The sequence below is a fragment of the Polypterus senegalus genome, chromosome 10, assembly GCF_016835505.1.
Source record: "Polypterus senegalus isolate Bchr_013 chromosome 10, ASM1683550v1, whole genome shotgun sequence".
Lineage (NCBI taxonomy): Eukaryota > Metazoa > Chordata > Cladistia > Polypteriformes > Polypteridae > Polypterus > Polypterus senegalus.
The window spans coordinates 131,352,371-131,374,636 of record NC_053163.1 but is presented as its reverse complement, the minus strand read 5'-3'; the positions used below and the strand labels follow the sequence as shown (position 1 = coordinate 131,374,636).

At 38.1% G+C, this 22,266-nt stretch overlaps 1 protein-coding gene across 1 annotated transcript in view; it reads right to left on the bottom strand.

Moving 5' to 3' along the window:
- Positions 1–59: 59 nt before the first annotated feature.
- stk11 (serine/threonine kinase 11) overlaps positions 60–22,266 on the bottom strand; it is a 93,620-nt gene continuing 71,413 nt past the window's right edge. Inside the window, exons 10-11 of the mRNA XM_039766660.1 lie at positions 10,711–10,965; positions 60–1,468 (exon numbers count right to left, since the gene is read on the bottom strand). Coding sequence (XP_039622594.1) covers positions 10,757–10,965 — 209 coding nt within the window. The 3' untranslated portion in view covers positions 60–1,468; positions 10,711–10,756. The remainder of the gene's footprint in view (positions 1,469–10,710; positions 10,966–22,266) is intronic.

The window sequence follows — 22,266 nt, the reverse complement described above, 5'->3', positions numbered from 1 at the left end:
ACTGAGAGGCGGAAATGCTTAACCCTTTCCAATCCACATTCTTTAAAAAAAAAAATAAATAAAGATTCAGTCAATTTGGATGAAAATGGAATTCAGTTGTAAGCAGTTTACTTGAAAACAGATTCTAATTTTGTATTTTTACTTAGGGGGACTGAAAAGAATGTAAAAGGAGAAACGCAGGGAGCTGGAAAAAGTCCAGAAGCTTTAAAATGACTAGGACTGTGATTTTTATTACGATAAACTGAAATGATCCTATTATAGAGCTATAGAAATCAAAAATAATGAAAGGGCAAGATAATGCTACAAAAAGAAAACAGCACCATGAAGGCAGCATGACATTTAAGAAATACTGCCAATGAGTAACATTATTTTTCAAACAAGAAACAAAAACATAAATGCAAAGATCACTGAGCTTGTCATAATGTTAATATTGGAAGGAAGGAAAGTCAAGGGCATCAACAGGCAATAGAAACTAGAATCTCAAAGTTACATTCTAACAAAAGGCTTCTCACATTCACTTGCACTGGGTAGTTAGCTGAATTACGTAAACATTGTCATTGTGTCACTAACAAGGAAAATTAACAAATGAACCAAACCCATATTACAGTCACCTGACAAGATGTTTAGAACAAAAGGGTACCTTAAATCTGACGACAGATGACAAAACATAAAAGGAGAAATGAAACTCAATTTCTTCTCTTTTATGCACCTTCTATAGCGATGAAGTGTAGTCTTTACAACAGTGACTTCACCTTACATTTTGCCATCAGCAAATGAGGGGTGTTTTGTGAAGAAAATAATGTTCTGAATGGCATTTTAAAAGTGCAAAACAAATGTAGTAACATTTTAGGGGGCAGAAACGGAAACATCTTGGGATGGAAAGAGTTAAGTCCAGCCTCTAAGTATAAATATTTCATTCCCTTTTCTCCAAGCCCTTTACAGCATGCAGCCTTTCACTGACATTTCCTTATTACTGTCATCATTTTCTTTTACACATCACAATGTGTACTATTATACTGCAAAGCAGAATGAGAAGTAAAAGCCGAGTAGTCTAGGAAAAAAGTAAAGTGCTTCTAAATGGCTTTGCGCAAGTTTCTAAACATCCATACAGTAAAGGGGCTTTGTTCTCCGTGTTCTCCTTTCCAGGATAAAGATGTACAGAAATTGTGGGTGGATGGGTTGGTTGGAAGGATTTCATACATTAAAGAAATAAAAAATCCAAAATGTTGGCATTGGTTGGCAAGGCAGAAAATATTCAGGATTCCAGCTCTCTTCCATTATTTGTGAAGCTTATGATGACCAAGAACGAATCTAGGCCTCTAATTCAAATGTTCCACTTAGATTTTTTTTTGTGTGTATTTAATTCACTTGTCCTCCAGAGAAATTAAATAAAAAGGCCTTCTTCCTAAAGTGTCAACAGCTCCTTCCAACAATGTCTCAATTTTCAGATCCCAGAAGAGCAAAATACCTGAAAAAATGGAGAACAATCTTAGCACAGTTGATATCTAAATTGTATTTAAAGATTAACCATTTGAATTTTCAAGCAACATTATAGCTGTTACCAACAGAGGCAAACTCTACTGAAATACTCCACCCAAAACAAATTTTCTACATGCCACCTAGCCCATGAAGTTTCTAGTGACAGCGAAGAAAAATTTTTAAACACATCATTTCATGAAGGGGAACCATAGCTTGACAATATAATAAAAGTCAATAGTGACCAACGATGTGAAAAACATCCACAGAAAAGTGAAACAAAAGGTCAGGTTACTGGTGTTGTATAATACACAGCAGTTATCCAGTTGTTTAAAACATGCAAAACACTTTTTGCTGAAATATTGTTAAACAGTTACCTCGGAAATTATCAGCACACATTAAAAAAAAAAGAAACCTAAAGCCTCATGTGAATGACATTTTCAACTTAAGACAACTTAAGGTGGGTCTCCAACTCAAAAAATGATTTACATGAAGCTTTAGATTTCACGCTCTTTACACATTTTGAGTATACCACTGGATACCTGACTTGTTGATCTGGCAACACAAGCAATGTAGAATGTTTTCCTTTTTCCATGCATGGATGTTTTTCACATTGTTTAGTGTTGTACAGCACTGGTCATTATTGGATTTGATCACCACATTTTTTTTCTCTCCATTCTGCATGAAAACACGAGATTCAAAATTTTTCTCACCCATCACCACAAATTACATGGGAGTGACATAACAAAAAAATGCTATTGTTGGGTGGAGTATTACTATAACGTCTGGCCACAAGTATTTACCCTGAAACAGAATTGAAGTGCAGACACTTATCTAAACAGAAAAGTGTTCTAAGCAATACAGAAGCTACCATCTGTAAGTCAGCAGTGCTATGCCTCGCGCTTTGGGATTCACTTAGCAGGTAGGCAGCATCATCACTCTCTTATTTTGATAATTTGCACCTGTGGCCATCCTTAAGCAGTATAAAACACAGGTAATGGAAAGAGGGAGGGACTGCTTTGTTATTGGGGTGCCTGGACTATAAGAATACAAATCAGAGAATTTTAGAAAACTCAATTTTTAGAAAGCATCAGAGTAACCTGAGAGAATGTAAATCTCCCTCGTTTTACATCAGACTGTTTGCCTTCTGTACCCCAATGAAGCAGATTTCAGCCGTCAGCACAAGTGCGTGGGAAGCTACTATGACTCACACTCTGCATTGTACTGACTTATTAGGTATTCTGCACAGGAATTGATTTTTAGAAATTCATGGCCTCGGTGCCAAAGCTGCCATAGCACAGCTGCCCATTCAGAGTTGGGTATAAAAGGGCTGCAAGATGCAAGTGTGGGTTTTAAACGTTACTAGCAACTTTTACAAGCAAAAGGATGAAAGAAAGTAAGACAATCGATAGTACAGAAACACACACTAGGCAACACAAATCAAAAAGCAGCCATAAACCAGATGAACACATACAGGAATAGTACAATTAATGGAAACTGTAAACTATGAATGGAAACAGAATCAGTCCGAATTACTACACAGCCCCCTCCAGTTCCAGTGGTAATCTGTTTGTTGGTGGGAGCATCCAAGGTGTATCAATTGCACAATGTTACTAACAGTCTCTTTTTCCTCTCCATTTTATGGTTATGCAACTCAAAATCTATTGGTCATTAGTGTATACATAATTACATTACCTTTAAAAATATATCTATAATATATCTATGTGGGTGGCATGGTGGCACAGTGGTAGCACTGCTGCCTCGCAGTTAGGAGTTAAGTTCGCTTCCTGGGTCCTCCCGGCGTGGAGTTTGCATTTTCTACCCGTGTGGGTTTCCTCTCACAGTCCAAAGACATGCAGGTTAGGTGCATTGGCAATCCTAAATTGTCCCTAGTGTGTGTGGGCCCTGCAGAGGGCTGGCGCCCTGCCCAAGGTTTGTTTCCTGCCTTGCACCCTGTATTGGCTGGGACTGGCTCCAGCAGACCCCCCCATGACCCTGTAGTTAGGATGTAGTGGGTTGGATAATGGATGGATGGATATATCTATGCATTACATTTAACGTTTGCTAAATATTAACTGTAATAAAAAAGTAAAAATTACAGTTTAATATAATCTTTGTTAAATTTAGTAATGAAGAGTTAAAATAAGCACGAAATACCGAATATACCCGCAGATAATTTGGGACTTGATTTTACAGTATAATTTCTAATATTTTATAATGTCGGTCATAGAAGTCAAATGAGGAAAACTCACACTATTGGTACAAGAGATTATGATATGCTAACGCCCACCTGAGAGAGTAACCACAGGGCACACTGCCTTTTTTTTTCCTATGTTGGTGCAGCAATGCGCTATATCAGCACATCCTTCTAACCCCTTTCTTTCTGTTGTGCCTACGTGATCACACGGTAATTCCCAAAATATTTTTAAGCAACGTTTGCACCGATTTGTGCTTTTTGTATCTTGATAAATTTCAGTCAGGTTTTAGAACAACTCACAGCACAGAAGCTGCACTCATTAAAGTAGTAAATGACTTGCGGGTAAATGAAAACAGAGGCCATTTATCTGTTCTCATCCTCTTAGATCCGAGTGCCACATTTGACACGGCTGATCACAACATTCTTAGAAATCGCCTTAGTCAATGACTGGGCCTCTCTGGCAGTGTCTTAAATTGGTTTGAATCCTACCTGGCAGGGAGAAAATTCTTTGTGAGTTGTGGTAACCACATCTCAAAGACACATGATATTCTACATGGTGTTCCACAAGGCTCTATCCTGGGTCCACTTCTCTTTTTAATCTACATGCTTCCATTAGGTCAGATTATCTCGAAGCACAACGTGAGCTACCACAGCTATGCTGATGACACACAGCTGTATTTATTAATAGCACCTGATGACCCAGACGCTGTTAATTCACTAACACAATGTCTTACTTGTGTTTCTAATTGGATGAATAGTATTTTTCTCAAGCTAAATAAAGAGAAAACAAATCTTAGTGATTGGCAATAATGGAGACAATTAGGGTATCAGAAATAAACTTGATGTTAGGAAGTCAAGACGGAGGTAAAGAACTTAGGGGTAACTTGACTGTAACCTAAATTTTAAAATCACACATTAATCAGACCACTAGGATAGCATTTGTTCACTTAAGAAACATAGCAAAAGTTAGACCTCTTATATCATTGAAAGATGCTGAGAAATTAGTTCATGCTTTTGTTTTCAGTCGTCTAGATTACTGTAACACATTCGTCTCCGGACTACCCAAAAGAGACACAAAATCGTTTGCAACTAGTGCAGAATGGGGCTGTTAGAATCCTAACTAGGAAAAGAAAATCTGAGCACATTTCTCCAGTTTTGATGTCACTACACTGGTTACCAGTGTCATTCAGAATCGACTTTAAAATACTGCTTATGCTTTACAAAGCCTAAAATAATTTCGCCCCATCTTATATATCGGAGTATCTGACACCATATATACCAAATCGTAACCTCAGATCCTCAAATGAGTGTCTGCTTAGAATTCTAAGAGTACTTAGAAGAAGTAGGGAGGCGGCCTTCTGCTGTTATGCACCTAAAATCTGGAATAGCCTGCTAATAGGAATTCGCCAGGCTGATATGGTGGAGCACTTTATATATAAAAAAAAAAAACCTGCTAAAAACACATTACTTTAATATGGCTTTCTGATAACTTCACCTTCATTTAATCCTGATACTCTGTATATTCAATTCATTATAACATACTGACCCCTACTCTGTTTCTTTTCCTGGTTTTCTGTGGTGGCGATCTGCGCCATCACTACCTAATCAAAGCACCATGATGTCCTACATTGATGGATTAAAAGCCAGAAGTCTACATGACCACCATCAAGTCCTTCCAAGGGAACCCTAAATACAAAGAGGACTGTTTCATTTATGTTTGGTAGAAGGCAGCCCAGAGGGGACTGGGCGGTCCCATGGCCTGGAACCCCTGCAGATTTTATTTTTTCTCTCCAGCCATCTGGAGTTTTTCTTTCTTTTTTTTTGGTTTTTTCTGTCCTCCCTGGCCATCGGACCTTACTCTTATTCTATGTTAATCAGTGTTGTCTCATTCTAATTCTTACTTGGTCTTTTATTTCTCTTTTCTTCATCATGTAAAGCACTTTGAGCTACATTTGTATGAAAATGTGCTATATACAGTGCATCCGGAAAGTATTCACAGCACATCACTTTTTCCACATTTTATAATGTTACAGCCTTATTCCAAAATGGATTAAATTCATTTTTTCCTCAGAATTCTACACACAACACCCCATAATGACAACATGAAAAAAGTTTACTTGAGGTTTTTGCAAATTTATTAAAAATAAAAAAACTGAGAAAGCACATGTACATAAGTATTCACAGCCTTTGCCATGAAGCTCAAAATTGAACTCGGGTGCATCCTGTTTCCCCTGATCATCCTTGAGATGTTTCTGCAGCTTCATTGGAGTCCACCTGTGGTAAATTCAGTTGACTGGACGTGATTTAGAAAGGCACACACCTGTCTATACAAGGTCCCACAGTTGACATTTCATGTCAGAGCACAAACCAAGCATGAAGTCAAAGGAATTGTCTGTAGACCTCAGAGACAGGATTGTCTCGAGGCACAAATCTGGGGAAGGTTAAAGAAAAATTTCTGCTGCTTTGAAGGTCCCAATGAGCGCAGTGGCCTCCATCATCCATAGGTGGAAGAAATTCGAAACCACCAGGACTCTTCCTAAAGCTGGCCGGCCATCTAAACTGAGCGATCGGGGGAGAAGGGCCTTAGTCAGGGAGGTGACCAAGAACCCGATGGTCACTCTGTGAGAGCTCCTTTGGAGAGAGGAGAACATTCCAAAAGGACAACCATCTCTGCAGCAATCCACCAATCAGGCCTGTATGGTAGAGTGGCCAGACGGAAGCCACTCCTTAGTAAAAGGCACATGGCAGCCCGTCTGGAGTTTGCCAAAAGGCACCTGAAGGACTCTCAGACCATGAGAAACAAAACTCTCTGGTCTGATGAGACAAAGATTGAACTCTTTGGTGTGAATACCAAGCATCATGTTTGGAGGAAACCAGTCACCGCTCATCACCAGGCCAATACCATGCCTACAGTGAAGCATGGTGGTGGCAGCATCATGCTGTGGGGATGTTTTTCAGCGGCAGGAACTGGGAGACTAGTCAGGATAAAGGGAAAGATGACTACAGCAAAGTACAGAGACATCCTGGATGAAAACCTGCTCCAGAGCGCTCTTGACCTCAGACTGGCCGACGGTTCATCTCTCAGCAGGACAACGACCCTAAGCACACAGCCAAGATATTAAAGGAGTGGCTTCAGGACAACTCTGTGAATGTCCTTGAGTGGCCCAGCCAGAGCCCAGTTTTGAATCTGATTGAACATCGCTGGAGAGATCTTAAAATGGCTGTGCACCGTCGCATCCCATCCAACCTGATGGAGCTTGAGAGGTGCTGCAAAGAGGAATGGCCGAAACTGGCCAAGGACAGGTGTGCCAAGCTTGTGGCATCATATTCAAAAAGACTTGAGGCTGTAATTGCTGCTAAAGGTGCATCAACAAAGTATTGAGCAAAGGCTGTGAATACTTATGTACATGTGATTTCTCAGTTTTTTTATTTTTAATAAATTTGCAAAACCTCAAGTAAACTTTTTCATGTTGTCATTATGGGGTGTTGTGTGTAGAATTCTGAGGAAAAAAATGAATTTAATCCATTTTGGAATAAGGCTGTAACATAAAATGTGGAAAAAGTGATGTGCTGTGAATACTTTCCGGATGAACTATAAATAAATGTTGTTGTCACACCCTCATACACCTTTTATCGTAAGAGCATCCCTTATCTATGATGGAGCATTCAATCAGATGAAAAGATGAAGTAGTTCAAGAAATTGGTGACTACGCTGCTGCAACAAAATTCGATGCATCTGAGAAACTCATGCGAGACTGGAGGAAGCAAGACATACAATTGTTCAAAAAATTTTTTTTACAAGTCGGGGTCCGATTTTATGATCGATTTTTCGTGTTTCAAGACCCAACTTATGAGTATATACAGTACTTCTCCCCCCACCAAAACTGTGAAGGGCTACCAGTGAATACTTAGGAAAAACGAAGAAAATCCTGAACGTAAAACAAGTGGTTTTGTGTTAATAGATCAGGAAGTACCTACAGTGGCATGCAAAAGTTTGGGCACCATTGCTTAAAATGTCAGTTACTGTAAAGAGTCAAGTGAGGAGAAGATAAATTGATCACCAAAAGTTAAAAATGACATTTCTTTAAAACATTTTATGCAAGATTGTATTGTTTTTTGTTTTGTAGAATTGTACAGTGGGGAAAAAAAAGGAAACAGGTGATGTAATTTGCTAAGCTGTATAAATTATCTGACAAAACAATCAGCAGCCATGGGGTCCTCTAAGCAGCTGCCTAGCAGTCTGAGAAATAAAATAATTGAGGACCACAAGGAGAAAGGCTACAAGTAGATAGCAAAGCATTTTCAGGTAGCTGTTTCCTCAATATGTAATGTTATGTTAAGAAAAGGAAGTTAAAAGGAAGGGTGGAGGTAAAGTTGAGGTCTGAAGACCAAGAACACTTTCTGAAAGGTCTGCTTGTTGGATTGCTAGAAAGGCAAATTAAAAAAACCTGTTTGACTGCAAAAGACCTTCAGGAAGATTTATCAGGATCTGGAGTGGTGGTGCACTGTTCTACTGTGTAGCAACACCTGAGGAAATAGGACCTTCATGGTAGAGTCAGCAGAAGAAAACATTTCCAGCATCTTAGCCACAAAAGTCAGTGCTTAAAGTATGCAAATATACAGTGCTCAGCATAAATGAGTACACCCCCTTTAAAAAGTACGAATTTAATCAGTAGCTCAATGAACAAAAGAACAATTTCCCTAATTTTCACAAGGCTGAGTTTTATTGAACACTTGTTTAACTCCATAACATGAAATTAAGGTTAATAATATAACTTGGATCACAAAATCTTCAGTTTTACTCAAATTGGTTGAAGCAAAAATGAATACACCCCGCAACAAAAACTACATCATCTAGTATTTTGTATGACCACTGTGATTTTTAAGGACAGCACCAAGTCTTCTAGGCATGGAATGAACAAGTTAGCGACATATTGCAACATCTATCTTTTTCCATTCTTCAAGAATAACCTACAGTAGCTTTAGATGTGTTTTTTGGATCATTGTTGTGTTGGAAAAGTGCACAACGACCAAGTGCACAGAGTGATGGCAGCATCTTCTCCTTCAGTATAGAGCAGTACATTGTTGAGTTCATGATACCATCAATGAAATGCAGCTCCCCAACACCAGCAGCACTCATGCAGCCCCACATAAGGACACTGCCACCACCATGTTTCACTGGTGATTTTTCTTTGAAATCCTCACCTTTACGATGCCATACAGTTTTGAAACCATTAGTTCCAAAAACAGTGATCTTTGTCTCATCACTCCAGAGTATAGAGTCCCAGTAGTCTTCATCTTTTTCAGCATGGGCCCTAGCAAATTCTAGGCGTGCTTTTTTATGCATGGGCTTTAGGAGAGGCTTCCTTCGTAGACAGTACCCATGCATGCCATTCCTCTGCAGTGTGCGCCGTATGGTGTCACGGGAAACGGTCACTCCAGTTTGGCTTTCTACTGCTTTAGCTAACTGTAGTGAACTTGCATGGCGATTTTCTTGAACCCTTCTCATCAGAAGACGCTCCTGTTGAGATGTTAACTTCCACGGACGGCCTGGACGTCACTGTAAGATGGTTGCACTTTCATCTTTCTTAAATTTTTGGATCACTTTTCCTACAGTATTTTGACTGATATGTAAAGCTTTGCTGATCTTCTTGTAGCCCTCGCCTTTTTTGTGTAAAGTAATGATTTCCTTTCTCAGATTTTTTGACATTTCTCTTCCATGTGGAGCCATTGCTGACAGCATGAAATGGGAAGGGCTTTTCTTTGTTAAGTAATGCCCTTTTATAGTCACCTGTCTGCTGGACACCTCTTAAATGAATCATTAGACTCGCCCGTGGTTGAATGCCTGTTAATTACAATTTTGTAGTCTTAAGTGTGGCTTTTCTCCTAAGACTATAATTGGGGTGTACTCATTTTTGCAACATGGGCTTGAATGAATTTGTTAGGAAAATCACTTTTTTGTGTGTGCAAATTAACAAATCTTGTTTGCATTTGTGGGAGTATTTTGTAGTACAGTATCTCATAGAAAATGTTGATACTGAAAGGAAACTAAAGGTTTTCTGACAAATGTAGTGGGGTGTACTCATTTATGCTGAGCACTGTACATCTAAACAAGCCTGATGCATTTTGGAAACAAATCCTGTGGACTGATGAAATCAAATTAGAACTTTTAATGTATATGAAAAAATGTAATGGAGGAAAAAGGGTGCCAAATTCCAGGAAAAGAACACGTCTCCAACTATAAAGCATGGAGGTGGATTGATTGTGCTTTAGGTTTGTGTTGCAGCCAGTGGCACAGGGAACATGTCATTAAAGAGGGAAGAATGGAATAAAATAAATACCAGCAAAATCTGGAGGCAAACATCACACCATCTTTAAAAAGGCTGAAATTAAAGAGTGGATGGATCCTACAACAAGATAATGAACCAAAATACACCTCAAAATCTACAATGGAACACCTCAAGAGACACAAGCTGATGGTTTTGCCATAGCCCTTATTGTCCCCACCCTAAAGTTAATCGTAAGATAGTTCATGTGGATAGATTTCAAAAGAGTAGTCAATGTAAGATGACCCAAGAATCTTGCAGAATTCTAAGCATTTTGCAGTAAGAAGTGAAAGATTCATTATTGGCTACAAAAGGTGTTTACAAGCCGTGATACTTGCCAAAAGGGGTATTACTAAGTACTGACCATGTCGGGTGCCCAAACTTTTGCTTCGGGCCCTTTTCATTTTTTTGGTATTGTGTACCTATGAATGATGGAATAAAAAAAAAATTTACCTTGCTTAAAATATTAAAGAACTGCGTCATCTTTAACTTTATGCCTTTTGCTGATCAGTTCATCTTCTGCTCACTTAACTCTTCACAGTAATAGACATTTTAAGCAAGAGTGCCCAAACTTTTGCATGTCACTGTATGGTAGTTTAATGTGTATACAGTATCTAATTTTATCAGAATGTATACAAGGAAATGGGATTAATGAAGGAACCTTAAGCAGCAAGACAGAGTTGCAGCTGAGCAGTACAAGCAAAAACTCACCGATACAGTGCATCAGTCAGGGGCACAACAGGGAAAGGGAGCTGGATCACTGCTGCTTGCAGGTGGACAGCTTGCGGATTTTGCTGGTGGTGGACAGTCCTTTGCGGGAGGGATTAGAAGAGGAGCTGGCCCGCCGCTCAGTTTTAGACTTTCCATGGAGCTGCCCCACTTCAGTGCCATTCACACACACGGGTTTAGGGAGAGCTTGGTTGCGGTTTTGCCCATTCTGTTCAACAACTTCTTCAGGTACCTGCCCTATGGAAGAAAACCATTGAAAACTGTAAATAAAATGTTGTAGAAACAGATTCTGGACCAATCACAACAGTTTAAAACAGAGTTCAGAATCAATATCTGCAGTACTTGGGACTCTTAATAGTTGTAGTGGAAAACGGCAGTAAATTTGAAACCAAGTGCAAGAGTGCCTTTCACCATGCTGTCATCCAAGAACAGAGCAGCTAGAGTAGGAAAATCTACCGCCAAATGATGTGTGCACGAATGTGTTTAAGAGACAGGAGGCTGTCTGCTTTACTAATGCCTGACTCCACAAACTGAGATGCAAACAGGTTCATGTTCACTTTGTAGGAGATAAGCAAAAAAGGGTTTGTTAGAGTAATACAATGTGCATATCATTTAGCACATTCTCTTTGGTTTACCAGGTTAGCACACAGCAAGCTGTTGATCGAGAGCCTTTGCCAACCCCCCACAACCTTCTAAATTTGATTAAGCAGTTAGAGGATCAGTTAGAGAAATTCTGTTTAGAAATGCCATCCAATCGAATCGGAGAGGCCAGTGCTTGGTGTAGTTTAAAAACAGAATCTTCTAGCATTGTTATTCCATGGAAGACCCAAAGAGTGTCCAATTTAAAAAAAAAACATGTCGTAGAGCTGAGCGTAAATAGGGGAAAACTAAACTAAACTATCAATTATGAGATATTGAAGGTTAAAATAACAGAATACAATAACAGAGTCCATCTTGAGAGGCGCTGCTATTTCTCTAAGATTATAAACAACAATGCTAGTAATCTAAGAGTTTTATTTTCCACAATTGATCGTCTGTTAAACCCAGGTAACACAAAGGAATGCCCCCAGAATACTTCCAGTGAAACCTGTGAGAACATAGCTGTATTTTTCAATCAAAAAATTAATGATATTAGAAATAACATAGTATATCTCCCCAACACTGCAGAACCTCCTAAGCCCCAGTACTCCGTCATAAACAAATTAAATTCTTTCACCAGGATAGATTTACCTGAATTACATAGAATAATCTCTCAACTGAAACCCTCCATCTGCGTCCTTGACCCAATACCAACAAGGTTTTTCAAAGTAGTATCAGGCGTGCTAATTGACAATATTCTTGACATAGTAAATTCGTCATTAGATACAGGGGTCTTCCCAGACTGTCTTAAGACTGCTGTAGTTAAACCCCTGCTCAAGAAAAATAATCTTGACCCCTCTGCTTTTGAAAATTTTAGACCCGTCTCTAACCTGCCCTTCTTAAGTAAAATTCTAGAGAAGGCAGTCATGCAGTTAAATGACAATCTCAATAAACATGCTATTCTTGATAAATTTCAGTCAGGTTTTAGAACAAAATCACAGCACAGAAGCTGCACTCATTAAAGTGGTAAATGACTTGCGGGTAAATGCAGACAGAGGCCATCTATCTGCTCTCATCCTCTTAGATCCGAGTGCTGCATTTGACACCATTGATCCCAATATTCTTAGAAATCGCCTTAGTCAATGGGTGGGCCTCTCTGGCAGTGTCTTAAATTGGTTTGAATCCTACCTGGCAGGGAGAAAATTCTTTGTGAGTTGTGGTAATTATACTTCAAAGACACATGATATCCGATATGGTGTTCCACAAGGCTCTATCCTAGGTCCTCTGCTCTTCTCAATCTAAATGCTTCCGTTAGGTCAGATTCTCTCAGGTTACAACATGAGCTACCACAGATAGCACCTGATGACACTGACTATCGATTCACTAACACAATGTCTTACTGGTATTTCTGAATGGATGAATAGTAATTTTCTCAAACTAAAAGAGAAAACTGAAATTTTAGTAATTGGCAATAACGGATACAATGAGGCTATTTTTTTTTGTTGTTTTTTCTGTCCACCCTGGCCATCGGACCTTACTTATTCTATTTTAATTAATGTTGACTTATTTTTTACTGTGTTTTCTAGTTTTCTATTCTCCATTTTGTAAAGCACTTTGAGCTACATTTTCTTTGTATGAAAATGTGCTATATAAATAAATGTTGTTGTGAAGCAGGTGGCTGAATGATGACGACATCTTCATGCATGACAGAATCCAAACTAGATAAACTTACTGGATACACGGGCATATATAGTCATGGACAAATGTTTTGGTATACTTACAAGCGTACTGAAAAAGTGCTGTATGCCTCCTGAAAAGTGATTAAGTGAAAAGCAATCGTAGCATATACAGTATACTTGCATGCCTTTGATAATTCAGAGTAAAGAAAAGCAAATGTGAAAAAAGAAAGTTCTGTTTATTCTACAAATAGTACTAGGGTGTTGTACCATGTTAACCATTATGGATATAGTGAGAAGTCAAGCAAAATGACACCTTTTATTGGCTAACTAAACAAGATTACAATATGCAAGCTTTCGAAGCAACTCTAGCATTTTACCGATTATAACTTCAGCTAAGGGAAACATCAGCAGAATTGAAGAAAAAAAGTAGTGGACAAGGCTATAAAGCCATTGTAAAAACGTTTATTCCACAGATTTACTGTTAAGCAAACAGTACATAAGTGGAGTACTGTACATTTAAAATGAAGACATCTTTGCTGAACAATTCATATACACCAAAAATATCAGTCGGATCTACAAGCAGAATAATAAAAGGAGACAAAAGGTAATTCAAAAATATCATCTATAGACCTTTAATCTATCTACAAATCTCTCTAGCTACCTATTGATTAGTGCTGTAAATAAAGCTGTCCATCTGAAGTTTCCCCAGAGACTAAACATGAAGATTTGTCCTCTAGAAATATGATTTCAAAATTCAACTATTTGGGCACAACAGAAGGCCGAAGTTTGGAATATACCCCAACAGACTATAGCCAACAATATTTCATCTATTTCAAGCATGGTGGTGGAATTGTTTCTAGTATTGGATAGTTTTCTTACTCTGGGCCCAGTCAATTTGACATCACTGACAGAAATGATGAATTCTAAGAAAAATCAAGAAATTTTTGAAAAGAATATTAAACCATTAGGTTGAATTCTCAAGTTGACCTCAGAGTGGATATTTTGACAAGATAGCAATCCTCAACTTTCAAGTGAGTTCACTAAAGAATAGCTTATGAAGACAACGTTCAGTGGCCAAGGCAAAGTTCAGAACCTTACTGACATACTGTGACAAGAACTGCAAGACCTTTCTCAGCTATGGAGCTGGTAGAGTTTCATAAAGAGAGGGTTGGTAATCTTCCCAGTTAGAGACTAATAAACTATACTAATAAAAGGAAAAGCCCTCAATGACTGACTGACTCACTCATCACTAATTCTCCACCTTCCCATGTAGGTAGAAGGCTGAAATTTGGCAGGCTCATTCCTTACAGCTTACTTACAAAAGTTAGGCAGGTTTCATTTCGAAATTCTATGCGTAACGGTCATAACTGGAACCTACTTATGTACATATATACCGGCCATAGCCTGCAGCTCGGTTGCCATGTGAGGCGGAGTTGCGTCCCTCATCGTCACGCATCTCACGTAATTGAGTGCCTGCCCATATAAGGCCATCCGTCAGCGGCAATCAAATAGAAACACTCTGCCGCCGAGCGGCTCACTTGAACTGACTGTGAACACAGTACGCAGACAACAAGCAACAGCTCCAAAGAGCTCTGAACAAAAAACGCATTACACAATTGAGACGGCAGCAATAGAATATGAAGCGACTGACACATACATGCATATTCATAAGTTCACCTACTGCGGAAACAAACCACACAGTGGAAAAAGTCAATGTCCAGCTAAAGGAAGACAGTGTAAAAAATGTGGTAAATTGAAGCACTTCGCTAAAGTTTGCAGGACTGGGAAAGGTAAACCCGTGCATACAGTGTGTGATGTCTCAGATAAAGAGGAAGACTAGCTGTTTATTGATGCAGTAGGACAGGAACAACCCTCTGACGCTGAAAAAGCTTAAGTTTAAATTACGTTCATAGACATGCTGCCGCCAAATATTCGCAAGCAAATCCACAACTTAATACTGGGAATGCCTGTTAAACACCTTAGATTCATGAGTACCGATTTGGGTGGTGATCACTTCGATGAATGAAACCTGACAAACAAGACAATGAAGATGAGATGGTCAGGGATAGACTAGACAAACACAGAATGTAACTTGAACACCACACATCCTCCAAATACGAACCTGATTGAAAGAAATAATGATAATCAAATCCTTGATGACAGCAACACTCATAACAGTTACAAAACAATTACATTAAAAATCATGTTACGTTATTTTCAAAATGTTTCCTTTTCTTTTTCATTATTTCTTTAACACACTACTTCTCTGCTGCAAAGCGCAGGTATTTTGCTAGTTACTCATAGAAGGCGACCTGAAACATGCTACTCCTGCTAAAGGTGGTGCCACAGGTTAATGATTGAACATGGTTAATTTGCTTTTATACGCAAGAATCTCCAGTGATTTGTTATATATCATGGTCTAATAAATTAGGAGATTAAGTCTTTATGTGCAGGAAAGGTAGTCTTTATTTATTTATTTTTTTTAATATATATATTTACTGAGAGTTCAGGTTCATATAATATTTCTAAATCTGAAGTAATGACTACCTCGAAGGATTCACAAACTTTCACCTATGACTAAGTTGTGATGGAGTAAAGGCCATTAACATCACCAAAAAATGTGCAATTTGATTAAATACTATTGTATTTATAACTAATCCAATTAGGATTGCTACCCTGGAAATGAAGGGTTTCATAGTGGTAAGTCTTTATTTTCAGGAAAGGCTGTAATACAGGGAACAAAAAACACTAATTCCATGTTGCACTAGATTTCAAAATATAAGAAAGCAGGTGGTAGTAGTATTAATTTTATTGTTTTATTTTAGTTCAGAGTGTTTGGAGATAAGTGATATATGTATACATTTTATATATAAAAATTTATAGTCAGAGAGAGAGAGAGAGAGAGAGAGAGATGGGATAGAGGATATATTTGTGAACTCAGATATAGAAAGCAAGATGACTCTGACATGACTCATTTGGTTGCTATGACAACAGCAGCACTCCAGGCCATAATAACTAATTTCAAACTGTTCAGCAGTGCTGTAGCACTTACTAAAATCCAGTGTTTTCTGAAGCATATTAGGGTCACTATGGAAAATGTGGCATTATGACATGTAGGGCATCATGCATGAGGTGGGTGGACGTTCAGCATTCAGGCACAACAGACTGACAGAAGATGACAAAATTCACATTGCATTCTAACCAAAATAATGCACAAGCTAAAAAGTGGAAAGGTAATAAGGTTTTAAAAGTTATATTAAATATTTGTTAAGTTTAGTAATCATGCCTACTGTCCAGTGTGAACTGTGAATTAAATTTACATAAAATGTGGGTTACTGCCTAGATGAATGAATATTAGAAACACTGTTCATATTTCACCATTTTTAGATTAAGAAATCATATTTATAAAATAGTAGACAAACCTGTTGCTACATTTTCTTGAATGGACATATTACATCTTGAAAATGGACAAAATTACAAAACAGAGTTGGACTGCTTTTACATTACATGCAAATTGAGTTGGCTCAAGAGTACTTTGGGGGTACACAGTAGATGTAAATAAGCTGTAAAATCAGCCTCTCACAAAACTTGTAAATGCAGACTTCATTGGATTAATTAACTATTAATTCACCTACACATCAATAGCTGGGAAGGTGTTTGTCATGTATCTGTATTTAGTTTTGTTTCAAATACACAAATTTAATCTTTGTAATTTAATGTAATTGATTGATTTTACTTTTGATTAAACTGATCTCTCACCTTTTGTTTGTATCATTATGTGCCGCATTGTTGCATACCTACTATTGTAACACGCATACCTGGAAATATTACATTAGCTAAACCTTACTAATCCCAAGGGGAAATTCAGATGCATACGGCAGCAGAAATGCAAAAAAACAAGGATACAAACTCACAGGACAGATAAAACAGACAATCAATATACAATGTACATATTACACATAATACCAAGTGTTCAAAAGATTGTTTTCTAACTAGAAAAGCTTAACTAGAGCACTGTAGACAGCAAATGTTCAGTACTAGTAAACCTACTCTTCCATTTCAAAACCAGTTAGACCAAAGATAATGACTATAAATGCTTAGATTATATGTGACTTTACCTTTTGATGTGTTCTTCATATAAAAATAAAAATAAAAAAACACAACCGAACGCAGTTCAATAGCTGCAGTCTATGTTGGCGGATCCCAAACAGGTTTTATAAAAGAACTGAATAGCCTGCATAAATAAGTGCATCTGCACTTTTCCCAAATTGAATATGTTTCAAGTACAGCAACTTATTTTTAACTGCTATTCCATTTGCATAACAAATTTGCTATATGCTATGGTAGATTGACCTTCAAAAGCTGTTTATGATACTGTATGTCATTCAGAGTGTAAATTACTCAGTGGATGCATAGACTATAGCCTGCTATACTACAATACACGCATAAGACAGTATTTCTCTATCAATAAATACAGACCCGATTAATATGATTGTCTAGGGCTGTCAAATACTACGAAAATTAGGGCTCTAAAACTCATTAAAAACAAGTAAATATACGATCAGAGCTGGTCCATTAGGCGACAAAGGAGGCCGCTTAAGGCATCATCATCCAAGAGGCACTTTAGGTAATTCAGAAGCACACACACCAGACGCACAAGGAAACCGAGGGCTCCACATGGCCTTAGACCATCTATTAAAATATATTCGAACATAGGTGAAAAGTTATATACATGTATGTTTGTGCTTAACAATCCTTTGTATGCTTAATTACTACTAATAATTTAGCTTTTTTGTTTGCAGTGCATCTGCAAAGCAAGCAGTGCCAGTGACTTGTGCACTGCGTAGCCTTCACTTGAAAAACACCACCCATCACAAAAACTGGATTTTTCTATGCATGGAAAGAGAAATGTTTAAAGAGAAAAGTGGAAGCAGGACCTCACATTCCAGTGTGCGCATATGAAACTCATGCAAAAATCGCCCCCAATTACGTAACTCAATAAATGCACTTGTGACTTTAGTTCCTCTCACTCTGCCCTCTCCTCCAGCTCTCTGTTCCATTATGTGTCTTCTGATCTTTGAGTGCAAGAAGTGTCAGTGCCCATTTAAATTTTACAGTATTCAACACACAGGGAGTCTATTGGTGTTTCACAAATGGAGTTACTGAATGTACTATAGGTTGCAATGATCTTTCACTTGTATTAACAGCAACTTAATGATTACACTACTAAGTTTAAAAAAAAAAAATAATGTACAGCAAAATTTTAAAACAAATCACAAAAAGTGAAAGTAGAAGTGTGTTAAGTAGCCCGATTGATAAATTTTCATAGTAGAGTGCAGATGTTGAGTCACAAGTATTGCGGCAAGTGATCAGTGTTCACATAAAACACAGGATTAAAATAAAAAAATATATATATATTCTTACAGATTCAGCAAATTTATAACATGTAACCATAATATTTAATTATTCCTGTTACTTATAATTACGGGATTGTCCCATACTGGAACATGTGATAATGTGTACTGTATTGAATCAGTAAGGGATGAAATCCATCACGTTTTTTGTACACACGGTTTCATATATAACAAAGTATATCAATTTATACACTAGCTCTTCAAAGTGCTACAAATAACATGAGTTTCACTTCTGTGGTGCACTGTGGCTTGCACATTCAGTGAGATTACATGCGGTACACATTGATGGTTTAAAAAAAATAAGTCACATTGAACAGTATAGCGGAACATCCAGAACAAGATGATACACACTGTAAAAATTACTAATGATGTCTACTAATCCAAGCCTGCCTGTAAATGTCGGTGTATAGTTCTGATTAGAAGACAAAATGTCACTGGGTCAGCCTTTTCCCCGAGGGAAATCGGACCTGATATTACACATGTCCGAGCCGCCAAAGAGTAGACAACACAGAGTGAAATCGTTCAATTCCTTATAACTCATTCACGCCCTTCCCCCCCAAGCAGACATCATATGTTGTTCAATTTTATGTTACCTAATGTAGCCTACATTATAATTAGCTCATGCTAATATTTCCATCCATTTGGGATGAAAGTCAACAGTTATTCCAATTCATAAATGACACATTCTATGACAATGTGCAATCATCCTCTTTAATAAAACCCCTGTTTGCGTCCAGGTGTTCGTGTGTGTGTGTGTCTCTGTCTTCTGGTGAAGTGCGCATGTGCGGGCCGCGCATTGCACCGTGCCCCGCCCATGGGCGTGGCTCCGTGGATGCACACACACTGGAAGCCGGGCACACAGTGAATGGCCTAACCGCTGCCGCGCAAGATAAGCAAATAAAGCGCACACACTGGAAGCTAGGCACACAGTGAATGGCCTTGCCACGACCGCGCATGATAAGAAAAAAAGGACACCATTGCTGGTGAGAGTGCTGATTGGGTAGTCGCGGCCGTGCACATAAAATCCGTTGCTGAGGAGACGCCACACATACAATAATCAGCTGCACGCCGGCACAGATTAAAATACTTGCTGGGGAACTAAACCGTACTTGCTGGGGAGACGCCATGGGCACGATGATCAGCTAAACGACACACATTACATCAGTTGCTGGGGACACTCTGCTGATTGCCCACTGTTGTGACAGAAAATTAAAGTCATACTATGGACATCAAAGCCAGTATTACTGTCAGAGAAAATATTACGGACGTATCTACTTACAACATACCACCCAAAAAAAAAGGACACGTCAAGTAGGACAAAAGACACAGACAATCAAATCCTATATAAGCAACATCTCCTGGAAGAACGGTCAACTCAACAAGTAAACATCAACAAAAGAAACGCTGAAAGACAAAGAAAAATACAAGCAAATAGATCGATTGAAGAAAAAGAAAATGACCATCAGAAAAACGCTAAAAGAGAAAGACTCAGAAGATCAAACCTTAGAAAAAGTTGGCATTTACTTGCCAGAACCAGTATTCATCTATCTATTCAGCCACGGTCAGTTATATATTGCATTATCAAGAGTTATAAGTTTTCCAGATGTTGTTATCAAGGTTGTAGGTGGTCCTGAACAAGGCAAACTGTTGCCAAACTCTGAATATTTACAAGAAATGTCTATAATGAAATTGTATAGAAAAATTTCATGAGGTAAAAAAATAGAAAATTTTACCTAAATATCTTCTTCAGATATTATATCTTACAGATTGTTACAAAGTTTTACACTAAGGCAATATTAATTATACTTACTGTATTGTCATATACATTTCTATTTTATTTTTATTATTATTTTACTTTAGGCTTCTTGCAAAAATATTTAAAAAAAAAAATAAATTAAGACAAGAAACAGAATGAGGTCAAGGTCCCATGCCATTTAATACAGACTGTTCCTACTAATGTTCATACAATAACGGGCTTAATGTCTAGTTTAACAATAATCCTATCAGGCTGTCCTGTGCTATCCATAACCATCGCACATTTTTTTTCATCTTTCTTGTTGTGGAATAGAGTGATAATGAATGTTGCAGTATCCTTTTTTCACCCTCTGTTTATGGAAATAGATTTATTTTCATTATAACTATGGGTTTCAAACATCTACTAGAAAAAAATAATGCAAAGGAAAAGCACAACTTGTAACATTATATTTTACAAGTAGCAGCTATATGGCATATTTGGTTATTTTTTTAAGTAATGAGTAATGCAACCAAGTTAATTTTAAAAATGTAACGTCTCCCAACATTGTTCCTTTGTAAACATTTAATTTCTGTATCTGGATATCATCCCTTGAACCACCAGTGTAAAACTGGTATGCTTAAGCAACTGGCTGAAAACATAGTGAAAACATCAATAATGTCTTATTTTTCATCTTCAGAACCAATCAAATTGCAAGATTAATTTACATTTAGATGTGGCTCAGAATGGGGGGGACAGTTTTTTCAGTGTTTCACCGTTTATTCAAATACTAGCCAAATACCCGCGCTTCGCAGCAGAGAAGTAGTGTGTTAAAGAAGTAATGAAAAAGAAAAGAAAACATTTTAATAATAACGTAACATGATTGACAATGTAATTGTTTTGTCATTGTCATGAGTGTTGCTGGCATATATATATATATATATATATATATATATATATATATATATATATATATATATATATATATATATATGACATACCTTTTGGAGGTGTCACACCCTCAACAATCTCTAGATGATGTATTGCTTGTAATAATTTAAAGAAGTGTACTATTCTACTAATATTGGAATCCCCTACAAGCACATTTGATGCATGCATGCATGCATACATGCATACACATTATATACACTCACCTAAAAGATTATTAGGAACACCTGTTCAATTTCTCATTAATGCAATTATCTAATCAACCAATCACATGGCAGTTGCTTCAATGCATTTAGGGGTGTGGTCCTGGTCAAGACAATCTCCTGAACTCCAAAATGAATTTCAGAATGGGAAAGAAAGGTGATTTAAGCAATTTTGAGCGTGGCATGGTTTTTGGTGCCAGACGGGCCGGTCTGAGTATTTCACCATCTGCTGAACTACTGGGATTTTCACGCACAACCATTTCTAGGGTTTACAAAGAATGGTGTGAAAAGGGAAAAACATCCAGTATGCGGCAGTCCTGTGGGCGAAAATGCCTTGTTGATGTTAGAGGTCAGAGGAGAATGGGCCGACTGATTCAAGCTGATAGAAGAGCAACTTTGACTGAAATAACCACTCGTTACAACCGAGGTATGCAGCAAAGCATTTATGAAGCCACAACACGCACAACCTTGAGGCGGACGGGCTACAACAGCAGAAGACCCCACCGGGTACCACTCATCTCCACTACAAATAGGAAAAAGAGGCTACAATTTGCACAAGTTCACCTCTGATAAGTCTCGATTTCTGTTGAGACATTCAAATGGTAGAGTCAGAATTTGGCGTAAACGGAATGAGAACATGTATCCATCATGCCTTGTTACCACTGTGCAGGCTGGTGGTGGTGGTGTAATGATGTGGGGGATGTTTTCCTGGCACACTTTAGGCCCCTTAGTGCCAATTGGGCATCGTTTAAATGCCACAGGCTACCTGAGCATTGTTTCTGACCATGTCCATCCTTTCATGACCACCATGTACCCATCCTCTGATGGCTACTTCCAGCAGGATAATACACCATGTCACAAAGCTCGAATCATTTCAAATTGGTTTCTTGAACATGACAAGGAGTTCACTGTACTAAAATGGCCCCCACAGTCACCAGATCTCAACCCAATAGAGCATCTTTGGGATGTGGTGGAACGGGAGC